This window comes from Schistocerca americana, chromosome 3 (assembly GCF_021461395.2).
Source record: "Schistocerca americana isolate TAMUIC-IGC-003095 chromosome 3, iqSchAmer2.1, whole genome shotgun sequence".
NCBI classification, from domain to species: Eukaryota; Metazoa; Arthropoda; class Insecta; order Orthoptera; family Acrididae; genus Schistocerca; species Schistocerca americana.
The window spans coordinates 554434522-554453382 of NC_060121.1; the positions used below are offsets into that span (position 1 = coordinate 554434522).

An 18861-nucleotide genomic window follows, 5' to 3' on the forward strand; every position below is an offset into this window, starting at 1 on the left:
TCATAAATAAATAGTGTTAATCAGACCTTTGAATTCCAAGAGGCTTCTCCTGCAAATGTTCTGTCGAGTCCCAGAATCTGCATCTCTCGTAAGTGCCCTGCGACAATGTTTGGTGCAGATCCAGGTCAACAATTGCCTTCACTGGGAATTTGTCTTTCTGCAGTTGCTCCTCACTGCAGACTGCCCAGAAACCCCCTAACTTCCCTCTAATGCAATCGGGAGGGTATCCCAAACTCTCTGACAGTAGTCAAAACACCTTCCACAAGTGTTGTTAAAATTGTCTACTTTACAGTTGAGCTACACTTTCCTAGAGTTCTTCCAATACACTGAAGTCAACCATTCGCCTTCCCTACACAGACCTAACGTACTCATTCTATTTCTTATCATTTTGCAATGTTTCAGCTACATATTTAATTGTCCTAACTTGTGTCAAGCAACACACCACTAATACTGATTCAAACATTACAGACCTCACATTTTTCGCAGATGGTGCAGTGTACTATAATGAAGTGCATCTGAATAAAGTTGCACAAATATCAATGAATCGCAATTTGAGTCTGTCAACTCGTAGAAATATCTGCATATGACAATTTGTGGGAGATATAATATGAAATCATCATAAAAGCTCAATCAGAGATAAAGCAGGTGGCTGACTTTGATTCATTGGAAGAGTCCAGGGAAAACGCACTCATTCAGCAAAGGAGGTTGCATACAAACCATTCACGTGCTTTGCCTCAGAGTGTTGCTCAGATGCATGGACTAATACCAAATGGGACTAACAGGGTGTACTGAATGTATAATGAAGAGGGAGCACGAATGGTCACAGATTTGTTTTATTCAAGAGACAGAATTACATAATTTGCTGAAAAATTTGACCTGGCAGACACTTGAAGACAGACATTTGAAATCCCGCGAAAACTTACAAGGACCAATATTGAATAAGGAATCTAGGAATCCAGTAAAGCCCTCTGTGTGTCATTGCCATATCAATCACAGAGGCAAGTTTAGATGAATTACAGCATTCACAGGAACATTTAACCAGCCATTCTCCGTCTGCTTTATATGTAAATGGAACGGGAAGAAACCCTAACAAAGGACACATGAGGAAGCAACCTCTGCCAAGTACTTTACAGTTGTTTATATAATATGGATGTAGATGCACATTAATATTCACCAATGACAGAGAGAAATGAACAGCAAATGAACAACATTTTTCAGTAACCAACTGTGATAATGGATGGTATAAATCTTCCAGAACGAAGTGATAAACAGGAAGGCTGATGAGGATATCAAGAAAGTCTACAATGTAGCTGCAAAGTGCCAAAGTGGAAACATGTCATGAGAAAGTCACTATTTCATATTTTTAGTAAATCATTTAGACTTTTCACTTACCTCTTCCAATGCTTCTGCATATTCTGTGACAGCTTCTTTATTTCCTTGAAAGCAGTAGTCAAGTATCAAATAACAGAAGAACAATGGCCATTCACATTCTATTTTTTCAAACATTCTCAGTTCCCAAGGCTCATAGTACAAGCGGTTTGGATCCTTTAATACAAGAGTAACAATTTATAAAACAAATTATCGTATTGAAAATGAAAAAGCAAAGCTGAGAGTGGTTAATCTTTACATTACAGTTCTACAAAGAGGTCCATGAACATGATAAATTAGTTTTCAAGAGGATTGCTGCGATAATAAATTGACACCAAATGCCCTAGATTTTGAATTTAAAAAAATAACTCACACTCACCAAAATACAAAGCCTGTATTATTTGCGAAAGGAGAATCACAAGGTGAGTCTACTACAACACATAGGCACCATGAAATTAACACGCTAACTGAAAAGAAAAGTCTTCCAATACCACAATAATACAAATAAACTGTTATCCTTATTACTTAGAAAGGCATTAAAAGTTACAAAAACAATTATTTCATTGCAAAAACTGAAATACTAGAGGATTGCAGGATATATCTTATTTCTTGTACATGCCTAATAATACCTGACACAGGAGGAGGAATATTCTCTAAGCATTAAATCTGTCCATAGAGGTGAACACAAAATAAATCATGAAAGTTATACATTAATTGCCACCTCTACTCTGTTATCAGACATAAATAATGGAAGGAGTAAAGGTAACAAGGTAACAGCCTAATAAGGTGGGTAGAAATCTCTTTTGGCATCATCCGTCTTCATGGTTGAAATTTTAGGTGTTTCAGCTGTATTTCATTAATATACTGTTATGGGATAATCCATTCGGATATTTTATTGGTGGCGTTTAATTTACAAGACTGATTCCAAAATTATACAATTTCATCTTCTGATATGCCTGTGGCAATCCAACTCAACCAAAACACTGATGTACATTAAGTGATCCAAAACGTAACCACACTCAAAATGAGTAGTGCTATTGTAAATACAAAATATGCCAGTTCTTGCGTGCATCCAATATGGCGGCCAAACATACAGTAACTGAATTTTGTTCAGGGAAAAGTATACTATACAGAAATCATAGCTAAGTTTTCAAACAATGCAGCCAAATTAATCAATGTAGCAGTTGTATCTCTATGTCTGTGTTTCTTGTTTATTAGTCGTTTGGAAGGATATGAACACAAAGTTTAACAGTGAGTCCTACCTTACATCTGCACCCATGGACTGGTCAACTTCACAGTTATACAGTAAATGGTTATCTCCATTCATAATTTGTATTTCACTCAGTACTTTTCAATACCATATTAGTATTATCGGACTTTGATATTATTAAATTTTCCCTTTTTTCTGGTTGTGAGTACTACAAATATTTTCTAGGTGTATGGTACTGATCTGACACTAAAGTGAAATCACCTTTTTATGTAAATTCCTGTATTGTTCAGATACCCAAGTAAAATACAACAAAACAGAGTGATTTGCTAGTAAACTGCAGTTAATCAGTCCATATCTCTCAAAAACAGATGTATCAAACAATAGAAAATCCCGGACAGAATAATGACAAAATTATGAAAAGACAGATTGCTACTCACCATATAGCCGAGATGATGTCACAGACAGGCACAACAAAAAGACTATTAAACACATAAGCTTTTGGCCAGAAGACCAGACTACGAGCAACTGGCCTCAGCTGCCACTGACAGTGTGTATGTTGTCTGTTTCAGAAGAAGGCCTGTTACTAGTCTTTTTGTTATGCCTCTCTGCAACTCAACATCTCCATTATAAGGGGAGAAGCAATCTACCCCTTCATAATTTTGTCAAAAACAGATATATACTATTATAAAAGGTTTTCAGCTCTTGTTTATGGATGTAAAATGTATGAAATTTAGGAAAATCAGTTTAGGACCACATTAAAATTGTTTCCAACCTGTAAATTGTTTCTCTTTTGCAAACTGTTTAACTGGATGCAAATAGCTTACACACATCTTAAGTGATAACATAATTACATGGGAAAAGGTGACAGACGTTACTGGTTGTGTATCACAGATTTTTTACAATTATAAATTTATAGTTTGATTCAAACTGATAATTTTTTTAACATTTACAATGCATAATCACTAATATACCTCTTTTGGTGTTTTATACCCATCTCTTAAGAAACGTTTGCAACCATATCGCCCCTGTAGCTTTGACACAATGGCTGAACGTGTCAGCTGGATCAGTTGCGGATCATCCACTGCGAATGCAGGGAAACTAATAATTGATAACAATCCACTGTCCAACTCCTTTGAGTTTGATTCTCGAGGTAACATAGACTGCAAAAAATTAATAAGGAAAATGCATATTACACATTTGAACTCAGCATAAAGATGTGAGTGTTAAGCACTACAAAAAAACACAAACTCTCTGTTACACTGGTTAGTACAAATGACAACAACAAACATCTGAAAATAATGCTACATCTTGACAACTTTTCTCCGTGGGATCTTAAGTTTTTAATTACACATACAGCTCAAACAAATTGTACTTTATATACCACAAATGATAACAAAATTATTGCAAGATGGTAACTCTTCCAAGTTATTTGTTGGATGTCACCAATAATACTCTAACTTTAGCAAAAATTTTATTTTGTTTGTCAGAGATACAGCTGAAGGCACTAGCATAGCCTGGGAGGATGGCACTTGTCTCATAGGTAGCTGGTCTAAAACTTTGTGGTGACTGAAATTTTCGATGATAGTATTTTGTCACTAAAGGGAACAGAATAGAGATCGTGGTAAGCAGTTCCTGATCACAGTTAGATTAAATTCCGAATCTCTTCATGGTGGCTCATAAAACAAACAAACACTGTCCAAACAGACCTTGAAGGCCCAATGGTACCGACCGGCCGTTGAGCCGTCCTCAGCCCTTAGGTGTCACTGGATGCAGATACAGGGGGTATGCGGTCAGCACACTGCTCTCCTGGCCGTTGGCAGTTTTCGTGACCAGGGTCACTACTTCTCAATCAGGTAGCTCCTCAACTGGTTTCACATGGGCTGAGTGCACCCCACTTGCCAGCAGCACTTGGCAGATCTGGACAGTAACCCAACCAAGTGCAAGTCCAGCCCAACAGCACTTAACTTTGGTGATAGACAGGAACTAGTGTCACCACTGTGGCACACCCAATGGTTCACTAGGTATGGTAATCCCCAACATTTCATTGAAACTTCCTTGCCAAGAGACTGTGGCTGATATAGAAAGAAATTATTCCTTAACGCTTCGTCTCTGAGTGCAGGATTTAATGAAACAGGTCAGTGGTATACTTACAGTGTTCGGTAAAGAAAATGATAAACTTATCATGGTCAAAAAAATTTTTCATAAAATATATTTTTTACATATTTACATTTATAATCCTGATGGGGTTTATCTTCTATTTTGGTATAAGGGATAAGGGACTCTGGTAGTTCATTATAGAGTTATTGCATTTCATTTGGTTACTGGCCCTACTTAGCCTTGTATCTGTATTGCACTCAAAATGGTGCACAACAGTGCTGTGTCCTGTTTGCTCAGGGTATCTAGTGTTTGCGACACAAGTACCCATTTTACTTTTTGTCTTCTAGCTCGCATTCAATACTGCTTGGTTCTGTACTGAGTTCATTTTTGTGGCATTGTTAGTTTACAAGAATGGTAATACACAATGGTATGGCTATATTTACTGATGAAGAGTTGGCCAACATGCACCTCTGATTATGTTTTTATTTCTTGTTAGAAGTGGAATAAATGAAAGTAAGTTGATCTCTAGTCCTACTCAAACCAAAAAACAAGAATTTGATGAAATGGACAGGATCGTTCCTATCATTAATTCTGATAGGAAGAGAAGTTTTGTAGAGTTGTTGGTCATTAAAAAGGAGAGGACTGATACCTCTATAAATGGGGTATGAACCCATTAGCTTGATTAGCTTACCTTTTTACATTAAGGTGAATGATGCACATTAGTTTTTGATACTAAAGTAAAGTAAATAAGTACATAAAATTACCTTCATTAAACAAATTACATAAGACAGAATTAATCTACCTCCTTTAGTATCAAAAACTAATGTGCATCATACACCTTAATGTAAAATGGTAAGCTAATCAAGCCGCCGTTGGATAAACAGCTGCCAGCAGAAAGTCGTATACTCCTAGCTCACTTATTTGTTACATAGTTTAATTCTTAATTTCTTTGCGTGTTTTTGGTACTTGCATTGTTTAATTCATAAATTTCGGGCGTATTATAGTATTTGAGAGCTGTAGCATCGCGTTTTAGTACCTGAATAGCGTAAAATCGCGTAGTCTCCTTCCGCCGCCGAGCAGTGTATCAGCAGTGCGCAAGTAGCAGCATTACTGCATTTACTAGGCAATCTTGTATTTTAATAACCATTTAAATTTTGTGTCGATTTGTTTGTGCTCTCTGTAGAGTAGTTCAGACGTTCTTTGCACAACAGTTTTTAGCATGGATAGGGACTGCAACTGCTGTGTTCGGATGCAGGCTGAGTTGGCATCCCTTCGCTCCCAGCTTCAGGCAGTGTTGGCTTCGGTCACACAGCTTGAGGCTGTTGCCAATGGGCATCACTGTGGGGGTCCGGATGGGGGTTTGTCGGGGACGGCCAGCTCGTCCCACGCATCCCCCGATTGGACGACTGTGGCTGCCCGGGATACTGCCCACATTGAGGCTGATCCGTCACCTGTGGTAGAGTGGGAGGTTGTCTCGAGGTGTGGCAGGGGGCGAAAGACATTCTGGAGGGCTGAACAGAAGGCCTCTCCAGTTTGTCTGATGAACAGGTTTCAGGCTCTGTCTCAGGCTGATACTGATCTTCGGCCGGACATGGCTGCTTGTCCTGTTCCAGAGGTTTCCTCAGTCTGCAAGATCCGGGCAGTCGCAGAGGGTGGGCTTACTGGTAATTGGGAGCTCCAACATCAGGCACGTAATGGAGCCCCTTAGGGATATGGCAGCAAGAGAGGGGAAGAAAACCAATGTGCACTCCGTGTGCATACCGGGGGGAGTCATTTCATATGTGGAAAGGGTCCTTCCGGATGCCATGAAAGGTACAGGGTGCACCAATCTGCAGGTGGTCGCTCATGTCAGCACCAATGATGTGTGTCGCTATGGATCGGAGGAAATCCTCTTTGGCTTCCGGCGGCTATCTGATTTGGTGAAGACTGCCAGTCTCGCTAGCGGGATGAAAGCAGAGCTCACCATCTGCAACATTGTCGACAGGACTGACTGCGGACCTTTGGTACAGAGCCGAGTGGAGGGTCTGAATCAGAGGCTGAGACGGTTCTGCGACCGTGTGGGCTGCAGATTCCTCGACTTGCGACATAGGGTGGTGGGGATTTGGGTTCCGCTGGATAGGTCAAGAGTCCACTACACACAGCTAGCGGCTACACTGGTAGCAGGGGTTGTGTGGCATGGACTGGGCGGTTTTTTAGGTTAGATGGCCTCAGGCAAGTACAGAAAGGGCAACAGACTCAAAAGGGTGGGGGGCAAAGTCAGGACATGCGGGGACCAAGCAGCAATCGGTATTGTAATTGTAAACTGTTGAAGCTGCATTGGTAAAGTACCGGAACTTCAAGCACTGATAGAAAGCACCGAAGCTGAAATCGTTATAGGTACAGAAAGCTGGCTGAAGCCAGAGATAAATTCTGCCGAAATTTTTACAAAGGCACAGACGGTGTTTAGAATGGACAGATTGCATGCAACCGGTGGTGGCGTGTTTGTCGCTGTTAGTAGTAGTTTATCCTGTAGTGAAGTAGAAGTGGATAGTTCCTGTGAATTATTATGGGTGGAGGCTACACTCAACAACCGAGCTAGGTTAATAATTGGCTCCTTATACCGACCTCCCGACTCAGCAGTATTAGTGGCAGAACAACTGAGAGAAAATTTGGAATACATTTCACATAAATTTTCACAGCATGTTATAGTCTTAGGTGGAGATTTCAATTTACCAGATATAGACTGGGACACTCAGATGTTTAGGATGGGTGGTAGGGACAGAGCATCGAGTGACATTATACTGAGTGCACTATCCGAAAATTATCTCAAGCAATTAAACAGAGAACCGACTCATGGAGATAACACCTTGGACCTACTGATAACAAACAGACCCGAACTTTTCGACTCTGTATGTACAGAACAGGGAATCAGTGATCATAAGGCCGTTGCAGCATCCCTGAATATGGAAGTTAATAGGAATATAAAAAAAGGGAGGAAGGTTTATCTGTTTAGCAAGAGTAATAGAAGGCAGATTTCAGACTACCTAACAGATCAAAATGAAAATTACTGTTCTGACACTGACAATGTTGAGTGTTTATGGAAAAAGTTCAAGGCAATCGTAAAATGCATTTTAGACAGGTACGTGCCAAGTAAAACTGTGAGGGATGGGAAAAACCTACCGTGGTTCAACAACAAAGTTAGGAAACTACTGCGAAAGCAAAGAGAGCTTCACTCTAAGTTTAAACGCAGCCAAAACCTCTCAGACAAACAGAAGCTAAAAGATGTCAAATTTAGCATAAGGAGGGCTATGCGTGAAGCGTTCAGTGAATTCGAAAGTAAAATTCTATGTACCGACTTGACAGAAAATCCTAGGAAGTTCTGGCCTTACATTAAATCAGTAAGTGGCTCGAAACAGCATATCCAGACACTCCGGGATGATGATGGCATTGAAACAGAGGATGACACGCGTAAAGCTGAAATACTAAACACCTTTTTCCAAAGCTGTTTCACAGAGGAAGACTGCACTGCAGTTCCTTCTCTAAATCCTCGCACAAATTGAAGTGGAATGATCATATAAAACTAATTCTTTACTAAGACTAATTACAGTTTTATTATTTAAGCAAATAAATTTGTTCTTTATAAACCAAATTTATTCAGCCAGAAACATGAAAACTCAAATTAAATTTATAATATGCTTATCTCTCTTATCTCTAGGGGGCTTAACGCTATTCCTTGGGTTCCTGCCAAAATGAATTGTTATATAATCACTCAAAGAAAACAACATAACAATCACTATAACAATTATAGTTGTACTAGCTACAATTAAACTTTATTACTATATACGAATTAGATTTTCAGCTCCAATTATATCACATAGCAAAAATTCGTGATCAATAAAGATAAAGTCTCAAAAATCAAGAATTTCAACAATAGGATAGATTTCAACATCAAATTTAATCTCATTATACTAAGGACTTACATTAATTAAGATTTCAACATCAACTTTAGTCTCATTATGCTAAGGACTTATATTAATTAAACTAATAACCTTCAAAGTTATAATTAAAAGAATAATGTTTTAGGTCTTAGTAAAACTTTACACCTATAGAATTGCAGTCTAGAATCATAACTGAATATAAGACCCAACTATGGTAAGAGAGAAAGTATCTCATAAGTAAATTTACAGTCAGCCACCTTTCCTATCTTACCGCAAAAATGATTATTCACAACAAACCATAAGGACATTGGTACTTCATATTTTTTATTTGGAGCATGAGCAGGAATAGTGGGAACATCAATAAGAATACTTATTCATGCTGAATTAGGTTAACCAGGATCACTAGTTGAAGATGACCAAATTTATAATGTTATTATTACAGCCCATGCATTTGTAATAATTTTCTTTATAGTAATGCCTATTATAATTGGTGAATTTGGTAATTGACTTGCACCACTAATAATTGGTGCACCAGATATAGCATTCCCATGAATAAATAATATAAGTTTTTGATTACTACCACCTTCATTAACCCTTCTTCTTACATCTTCTGTAGAAGATAACGGTGCTGGTACCGGACGGACAGTATACTCCCTCTAGAAGGCGCTATTGCACATGGAGACGCATCTGTAGATCTAGCCACTCTTTCATTACACTTAGCAGGTGTATCATAAATTCTTGGTGCAGTAAACTTTATTACAACAGCAATTAATATACCATCAGAAAGTATAACTTTAGACCAAACACCCTTATTTGTTTGGTCTGTAGCCACCACAACCCTTCTTCTTCTTCTTCTTCTTCTTCTTCTTCTTTCACTTCCAGTCTCAGCAGGATCTATTACCATATTACTAACAGACCGAAACCTAAACACATCATTCTTCGATCCTGCAGGAGGGGAAGACCCAATTCTGTATCAACATCTATTTTGATTCTTTGGACTCCCAGAAGTTTACAGTTTAATTTTACCAGGATTTGGTATTATTTCACACACTGTATGCGAAGAAAGAGAGAAAATTGAATCATTCGGAACACTAGGTATAATCTATGCCATACTATCAATTGGATTAATAGGATTTATTGTATGAGCACATCATTTATTTACAGTAGGAATGGATGTCGACACACGAGGGTACTTCACATCAGCAATAATAATTATTGCCGTACCTACAGGAAATAAGGTATTCAAATGATTAGCCACATTATATGGAACTAAATGCAAGTTTAAACAACCATTATTATGAGCTCTAGGGTTAACTTTCCTATTTACAATTGGTGGGTTAACAGGATTAGTATTAGCAAATTCGTCCCTTGACATTGTATTACATGATACATACTACGTAGTAGCCCACTTCCATTACATATTATCTATAGGAGCAGTATTCGCAATTATAGAAGGTGTTATTCAATGATACCCACTATTCACAGGGCTAACCATAAATAATACATGATTAAAAATTCAATTCACAATTATATTCATTGGAGTAAACTTGACATTCTTCCCTCAACACTCTTAGGATTAACCGGAATACCATGACAATATTCAGACCACCCAGACGCATATACATCATGAAATGTAGTGTCAAGAATTAGATCTACAGTTTCTATTGTAGGTATCATTATACTTATGGTAATTGATATGAATATAATAGAAGGAAACATTCCACGTGGGAAAAATATATCTAAAAACAAAGGTGATGTAACTTACTAAACGAAAGTGCTGACATGTTGATAGACACACAAACAAACACAAATATACACACAAAATTCAAGCTTTCACAACCAACGGTTGCCTCATCAGGAAAGAGGGAAGGAGAGGAGGGAAAGATGAAAGGATGTGGGTTTTAAGAGAGAGGGTAAGGAGTCATTCCAATCCCGGGAGCGGAAAGACTTACCTTAGGGGGAAAAAGGGACAGGTATCCACTCGCACAGGCACACATATCCATCCGCACATACAGACACAAGCAGACATTTGTAAAGGCAAAGAGTTTGGGCAGAGATGTCAGTCGAGGCGGAAGAACAGAGGAAAAGATGTTGTTGAATGACAGGTGAGTTATGAGCGGCGGCAACTTGAAATTAGCGGAGGTTGAGGTCTGGTGGGTGACGGGAAGAGAGGATATATTGAAGGGCAAGTTCCCATCTCCGGAGTTCTGACAGGTTGGTGTTAGTGGGAAGTATCCAGATAACCCGGACGGTGTAACACTGTGCCAAGATGTGCTGGCCGTGCACCAAGGCATGTTTAGCCACAGGGTGATCCTCATTACCAACAAACACTGTCTGCCTGTGTCCATTCACGCGAATGGACAGTTTGTTGCTGGTCATACCCACATAGAAAGCTTCACAGTGTAGGCAGGTCAGTTGGTAAATCACGTGGGTGCTTTCACATGTGGCTCTGCCTTTGATCGTGTACACTTTCCGGGTTACAGGACTGGAGTAGGTGGTGGTGGGAGGGTGCATGGCACAGGTTTTAAACCGGCGGTGGTTACAAGGGTAGGAGCCAGACGGTAGGGATGATGGTTTGAGGATTTCATAGGGATTAACCAAGAGGTTACGAAGGTTAGGTGGACGGCAGAAAGACACTCTTGGTGGAATGGGGAGGATTTCATGACGGATGGCTCTCATTTCAGGGCAGGATTTGAGGAAGTGGTATCCCTGCTGGAGAGCCACATTCAGAGCCTGATCCAGTCCCGGAAAGTATCCTGTCACAAGTGGGGCACTTTTGGGGTTCTTCTGTGGGAGGTTCTGGGATTGAGGGGATGAGGAAGTGGCTCTGGTAATTTGCTTCTGTATCAGGTCAGGAGGGTAGTTGCAGGATGCGAAAGCTGTTTTCAGGTTGTTGGTTTAATGGTTCAGGGATTCCGGACTGGAGCAGATTCATTTGCCACGAAGACCTAGGCTATAGGGAAGGGACCGTTTGATGTGGAATGGGTGGCAGCTGTCATAATGGAGGTACTGTTGCTTGTTGGTGGGTTTGATGTGGACAGATGTGTGAAGCTGACCATTGGATAGATGGAGTTCAACGTTAAGGAAAGTGGCATGGGATTTGGAGTAGGACCAGGTGAATCTGATGGAACCAAAGGAGTTGAGGATGGAGAGGAAATTCTGGAGTTCTTCTTCACTGTGAGTCCAGATCATGGAGATGTCATCAATAAATCTGTACCAAACTTTGGGTTGGCAGGCCTGGGTAACCAAGAAGGCTTCCTCTAAGCGACCCATAAATAGGTTGGTGTACGAGGGGGCCATCCTGGTACCGATGGCTGTTCCCTTTAATTGCTGGTATGTCTGGCCTTTGAAAGTGAAGAAGTTGTGAGTCAGGACAAAGCTGGCTAACGTAATGAGGAAAGAGGTTTTTAGGTAGGGTGGCAGGTGATCAGCGTGAAAGGAAGTGCTCCATCCCAGCGAGGCCCTGGACGTGCGGAATATTTGTGTATAAGGAAGTGGCATCAATGGTTACAAGGATGGTTTCCGGGGGTAACAGATTGGGTAAGGATTCCAGGCGTTCGAGAAAGTGGTTGGTGTCTTTGATGAAGGATGGGAGACTGCATGTAATGGGTTGAAAGTGTTGATCTACGTAGGCAGAGATACGTTCTGTGGGGGCTTGGTAACCAGCTACAATGGGGCGGCCGGGATGATTGGGTTTGTGAATTTTAGGAAGTAGGTAGAAGGTAGGGGTGCGGGGTGTCGGTGGGGTCAGGAGGTTGATGGAGTCATGTGAAAGGTTTTGTAGGGGGCCAGAGGTTCTGAGGATTCCTTGAAGCTCCACCTGGACATCAGGAATGGGATTACCTTTTCAAACTTTGTATGTAGTGTTGTCTGAAAGCTGATGCAGTCCCTCAGCCACATACTCTCGACGATCATGTACCACGGTCGTGGAACCCTTGTCCGCCAGAAGAATGACGATGGATCGGTCAGCCTTCAGATCACGGATAGCCTGGGCTTCAGCAGTGGTGATTTTGGGAGTAGGATTAAGCTTTTTAAGAAGTATTGAGAGGCAAGGCTGGAAGTGAGAAATTCCTGGAAGGTTTGGAGAGGGTGATTTTGAGGAAGAGGAGGTGGGTCCTGCTGTGACGTGGGACGGAACTGTTCCAGGCAGGGTTCAATTTGGTTAGTGTCTTGGGGAGTTGGATCATTAGGAGTAGGATTAGGATCATTTTTCTTCGTGGCAAAGTGATATTTTCAGCAGAGAGTACGAGTGTAGGACAGTAAATCTTTGACGAGGGCTGTTTGGTTGAATCTGGGAGTAGGGCTGAATGTGAGGCCTTTGGATAGGACAGAGGTTTCGGATTGGGAGAGAGGTTTTGGATTGGGAGAGAGGTTTGGAGGAAAGCTGGAATTTTGTGTGTATGTTTGTGTGTCTATCAACATGCCAGCGCTTTCGTTTGGTAAGTTACATCATCTTTATTTTTAGATATATTTATGGCAATTATATGAGAAAGGATAGTTACACACCTAGCAATCATATTTAGAGCTAATATAAATAGATCAACAGAATGATTACAAAATAATCCACCTGCAGAACATAATTATTCTGAATTACCATTAATTTCTAGGTTCTAATATGGCAGATTAGTGCAGTACATTTAAGCTCTACAAATAAAGGTTTCACCTTTTATTAGAAACCCAAAATGGCAACATAATCAAATTTATCACTTCAAGATGGAGCTTCACCATTAATGGAGCAATTATCATTCTTCCATGTCCATACTATGGTCGTATTATTATTAATTACAGTAATTGTAGGCTACGCCCTAAGATATATATACATAGTATTTATTGCCTACACAAAAAGAATACACTTCATGGACATCTAATTTAAACTATTTGAACAGCATTACCAGAAATCACCTTAATTTTTATCGCACTCCCCTCAGTACTACTATTATATTTACTTGATGATTCAGTAGACACAATAATTACAATCAAAACAATTGGATGACAATGATACTGAAGATATGAATATTCAGACTTTATAGACATAGAATTTGATACCTATATAACACCAGAGCATGATTTAGAAAATGATGGATATCGACTTCTAGACGTAGATAATTGGACAATTCTTCCCATAAATACAGAAGTACGAGTATTAACAATAGCCTCGGATGTCCTTCACTCATGAGCAGTACCTGCTCCAGGGGTTAAAATTGATGCCACACCAGGCCGACTAAATCAAGGAACATTCACAATAAACCAAACCTGGACTATTCTTCGGCCAATGCTCAGAAATTTATGGAGCAAACCGCAGATTCATGCCAATTGTAATTGAAAGAACTTCAGTAAATTTATTCATCAAGTGAAATGAAATGTCATGTGGCTAGAGCCTCCTGTTGGGTAGACCTGTCGCCTAGTGCAAGTCTTTTGAGTTGACGCCACTTCGGCGACTTGCGTGTCGATGGGGATGAGATGATGATGAAGACAACACAACACCCAGTCCCTGAGCGGAGAAAATCTCCGACCCAGCCGTAAATCGAACCCGGGCCCCTTTGCATGGCATTCCATCGCACTGACCACTCAGCTATCGAGGTGGACATTCATCAAGTGATTACCTAAGATAATTTAAGGAGTTAGTTAAAATATATAACACTAGAGTGTCAGTCTAAAATAACTAAATAATTAGTACACCTTGAAACATCAGATGACAAAGTAAGTAATGGTCTCTTAAACCAAATAATAGTAAATTAACAACTACTACTGATGGGGAAGTTTTAATCCAAATCCCTCAAATATCTCCTCTCATATGATTCTCTCTATTCCTTGTATTTTCAGCCACTTTAATTCTATTTAATCAAATAAACTTTTTCTCATTTAAACTAATCTTAATTAAAAGAGCAGAAAAAAGAACAACTGAGATAAAAAACCTAACGTGAAAATGATAAACTTATTCTCAACATTTGATCCATCAACTAATATCTTCAACTTATCATTAAATTGAACTAGAACATTTCTAGGATTATTATTAATCCCATCAATATTTTGACTTACACCATCACGAATTAATATCGTCTGAAATAAACTAAACTTAACCCTACATAATGAATATAAAACATTATTAGGACCAAAATCATTTAATGGAGCAACATTCATCTTTAGCTCAATTTTCATTATAATATTATTCAATAATTTCATAGGATTATTCCCTTACATTTTTACTAAAACAAGCCACTTAGCATTAACGTTTGCAATTGCTTTACCTATATGATTAAGATTTATACTATTTGGATGAATCAATCACACTAATCACATATTCACACACCTTGTACCTCAAGACACACCACCTGCATTAATATCATTTATAGTATTACTTGAAACAATTAGAAATGTTGTGTGACCAGGTACACCAGTAATGCGACTAGCAGCAAATACAATTGCTAGACACCTATTATTAGCCTTGTTAGGAAATACAGGCCCATCTATAGCAATAAATTTAATTTCACTACTAATTATCGGACAAATACTCCTTTTCTCAATTTTAAGAACTTAATATTCTAGAGAAGTATACTAAACTTATGATAAAAACTCACTCAAACAACCCACTCCATTAAGCAGACTATAGACCTTGACCATTAACAGGAGCAATTGGAGAAATAGTCCGAGTATCCGGATTAGCAAAATGATTTTAACCTATTTAATATTAACTTATTCATAATTGGATTTGGAATTACCTTATTAATTATAATTCAATGATGATGAGATGCAGTCTGGGAAGGAACATATCAGGGATTACATACAGGATTTTTATCAATTGGATTACGATGAGGAATAATTTTATTTATTGCGTCATCGTATTCTTTGTATCTTTCTTTTGAGCCTTCTTCAGCAGACGACTAGCACCAACAATTGAACTAGGAATACTATGACCTCCAATAGGAATTAAACCTTTCAACCCTATACAAATTCCATTACTCAATATAATTCTTTTAGCCTCAGGAGTAACTGTAACATGGGCACACAACAGTCATAGAATCTAACCACACTCAAGCACTACAAGGCTTATTCTCCACAGTACTATTAGGATTATATTTCACAATACTTCAAGCATATGAGTATTGAGAAGTACCTTTCACTATTGCAGACGCAGTATATGTATCAACATTCTTTGTAGCAACAGGATTCCATGTACTCCAAGTAATTATAGGGACAATCTTCTTAACAACTTGCTTACTTCGATACTCAATAAATCAGTTCTCACCAAGACATCACTTTGGATTTGAAGCAGCAGCATGATATTGACACTTTGTAGATGTGGTATGATTATTCCTATATATCTCAATTTATTGATGAAGTGGATAATTGTTTTTCTAGTATAAATTGTACATTTGACTTCCAATCAGAAAGATTGTTATAACTCAAGAAAAAAATCCTAGTTCTATCTACAAGAGTTTTCATTAGACCTATTATTCCAATAATGATTATAATCCTTGCAAGGGCACTATCAAAAAAATTAATTAATGACCAGGAAAAAAGATCACCATTTGAATGTAAATTTGATCGAAAAAGATCAGCACAAATACCATTCTCCCTCCGATTCTTTTTAATTGCCGTAATATTTCTAACCTTTGGCGTAGAAATTGCATTAATCCTACCAATCATAATTATTTTTAAAACTTCAGACATTATAATCTGAACAGTATCAACAATATTCTTCATTCTAGTCCTATTAGGACTGAAGCCAAGGAGTTTTACAATGAGCAGAATAGAGGGTTGCAGTTAACTATAACATTTGGGTTGCATTCAAAAAGTACTGATATAATCAATCAACCTTAAATAGAATAAGAAGTAAACTATTGTAGTCAGTTTCGACCTGAAAGATTGGTAAATAATATACTTTTTTTCTTATTAATGAACTGAAGCCAAAAAGAGGCATATTACTGTTAATAATATAATTGAACTATAAAGTTACAATTAAGGAAATGTAAAGCCACTATAAAAGCTGCTAACATTAACATTTCTAACATTTATATAGTTTAAATAAAATGTTACATTTTCAGTGTAAATATAATATAAATTTTATTTATAAATACCTAAAAGTAAAAATACCTCCTTAACATCTTCAGTGTCATGCTCTCATTATAAGCTATGTAGATATAAGAAAAATAACATTACTAAAATAAATATTCAAAAAATCAAAGTTAAAAGATAAATCTTAAAATTTGAATCATATCACCCTTGAATATAACCAATTAATTAAATAAATAATCTATACAAACCCTGACCGCCGAATAACTCACCCCAACCATAATCAAATAATTTTGATGAATAATAACCCAACTTCAAAGGTTTATGTCAAACAAACTTGGTTGAAAGAAAGGGTATAAATCAGATAGAACCAGCAAATCTAACAAATGAAAGTATACTTAAAGAAAACAATAAAGAAGTAAAAACAGAGAAAATAAACATTAGTTTTAATAATATTTAAAAAAAACACTGGTCTTGTAAACCGGAAATAAGTCTAGCCCCCACTTTCAAAACTTCAGAGGTGAAAAAGCTTCCATCGTCAGTCCCCAAAACCGATATTTTAAATAAACTAACCCCTGAAAAGATCAAATGGAATAAATATTGATTTTACTAAACTAAGATGCCCAATATCAATAATACTCTTCATTATCGTTCAAATCTTCCTTGTTGGATTAATAACAGGAACAATAATGGAAAGTTATTGATTATCATATATTTTATTCTTGACATTTCTTGGTGGTATATTAGTCCTATTTATTTATATCACAAGAACTGCATCAAAAGAAATGGTTCAATCTAATCAATTACTATAATCATCACTTTAACAATATGGGTCTTTATCATAGCAACATTAATTATTTTAGACATGATAATATTTATAGACTTCTTCAAAAATACCAAAACTATAAAAATTTATAACTCAATCAATTATCAAGAAATAACAATATCTTTAGAAAAATTATATAATACACCAACAAATATTATTGCAATAATGACGATAATTTATTTATTTTAGCACTATTAGCATTAGTTAAAATTACTAATATTAACCAGGGACCTATTCGTAAAATAAGATAATTTTACTAATAAACAAACCCCTACAATTAAGACATCCTTTAGTTAAAATTATTAACAATTCCTTAGTTGATTTACCTGCACCAACAAATATTTCATTTTGATGAAATTTTGGGTCCCTATTAGGGATGTGTTTAGTAATTCAAATCGTAACTGGACTATTTGCAGCAATACACTGTACATTGAATATTGAAATAGCATTCAGTAGGGCGGTACACATCTGCTGGGTTGTAAATAACGGTTGAATCATTCAGTGTCTAATAACCCTTTAGGACTAAATGGAGATATTGAAAAAATTTCCATTCCACTCATTCTTTACTTTCAAGGATTCTATCACATTTGTATTAATATCATCATTATTAATTATATTATGCCTAATTATTCCTTATCTACTAGGAGATCCATTAGTAACACCAGTACACATTCAACCAGAATGATATTTCCTATTTTCCTATGCAATTGTACGATCAATTCCTAATAAATTAGTAGGTGTTACTGCATTATTTCTATCAATTTGAATCTTAATAATTTTACCATTTTACAACAAAACATCATTCCGAGGTATTCAATTCTACCCTATTAATCAAATTCTATTCTGAATTATAGTAGTTGTATGTTTATTAACATGAATTGGTAAACGACTAGTTGAAGAACCATATATAAATCTTAACAATTATCTACTTTACATACTTATTAATTAACGTTCATGTTGCAAATGCATGAGACAAACCAATTAAGGAATAAAATAAATAAGTTAATTAGCGTAGGAAAAATATATGTTTTGAAAACATACAACTAGAAGTTTAACTGTTCTATTAAGTTTTATTAAAAAATTTCACTAGATAAATGTAACAAATAAAATCTTTAAACCAACAAAGGAAATAAAAAAATTCAAAGACAAAGGTAAAAAGATCTTTCAAGCCAGATATATTAACTTATCAAACGAAACAGGGGTAAAGTACCTCGAACTCAAATAAACCCGAAAGATATAATATCAAGCTTAATAAAAAATATAAAAGAATAAAAATCACCACCTAAAAAACTTAGAGCCAACAACAGTATCATAAAAACAATTCTAGTATATTCAGCCAAAAAAAATTAAAGTAAAACTATCTGCACCATATTCAGTATTAAACCCTGAAACCAATTCAGACTCACCCTCAGCAAAATCAAAAGGAGTCC

At 37.2% G+C, this 18861-nt stretch overlaps 1 protein-coding gene across 2 annotated transcripts in view; it reads right to left on the bottom strand.

Annotated features, from left to right (window-relative positions):
* The window catches only part of LOC124605322 (probable phosphorylase b kinase regulatory subunit alpha), a 250327-nt gene that overhangs the window by 161666 nt on the left and 69800 nt on the right, over window positions 1-18861 (bottom strand). For both annotated transcript variants that reach the window (XM_047136918.1, XM_047136917.1), the window contains exons 6-7: window positions 3550-3738; window positions 1393-1545 (exon numbers count right to left, since the gene is read on the bottom strand). In XM_047136918.1, the coding sequence (XP_046992874.1) occupies window positions 1393-1545; window positions 3550-3738 (342 nt within the window). The remainder of the gene's footprint in view (window positions 1-1392; window positions 1546-3549; window positions 3739-18861) is intronic.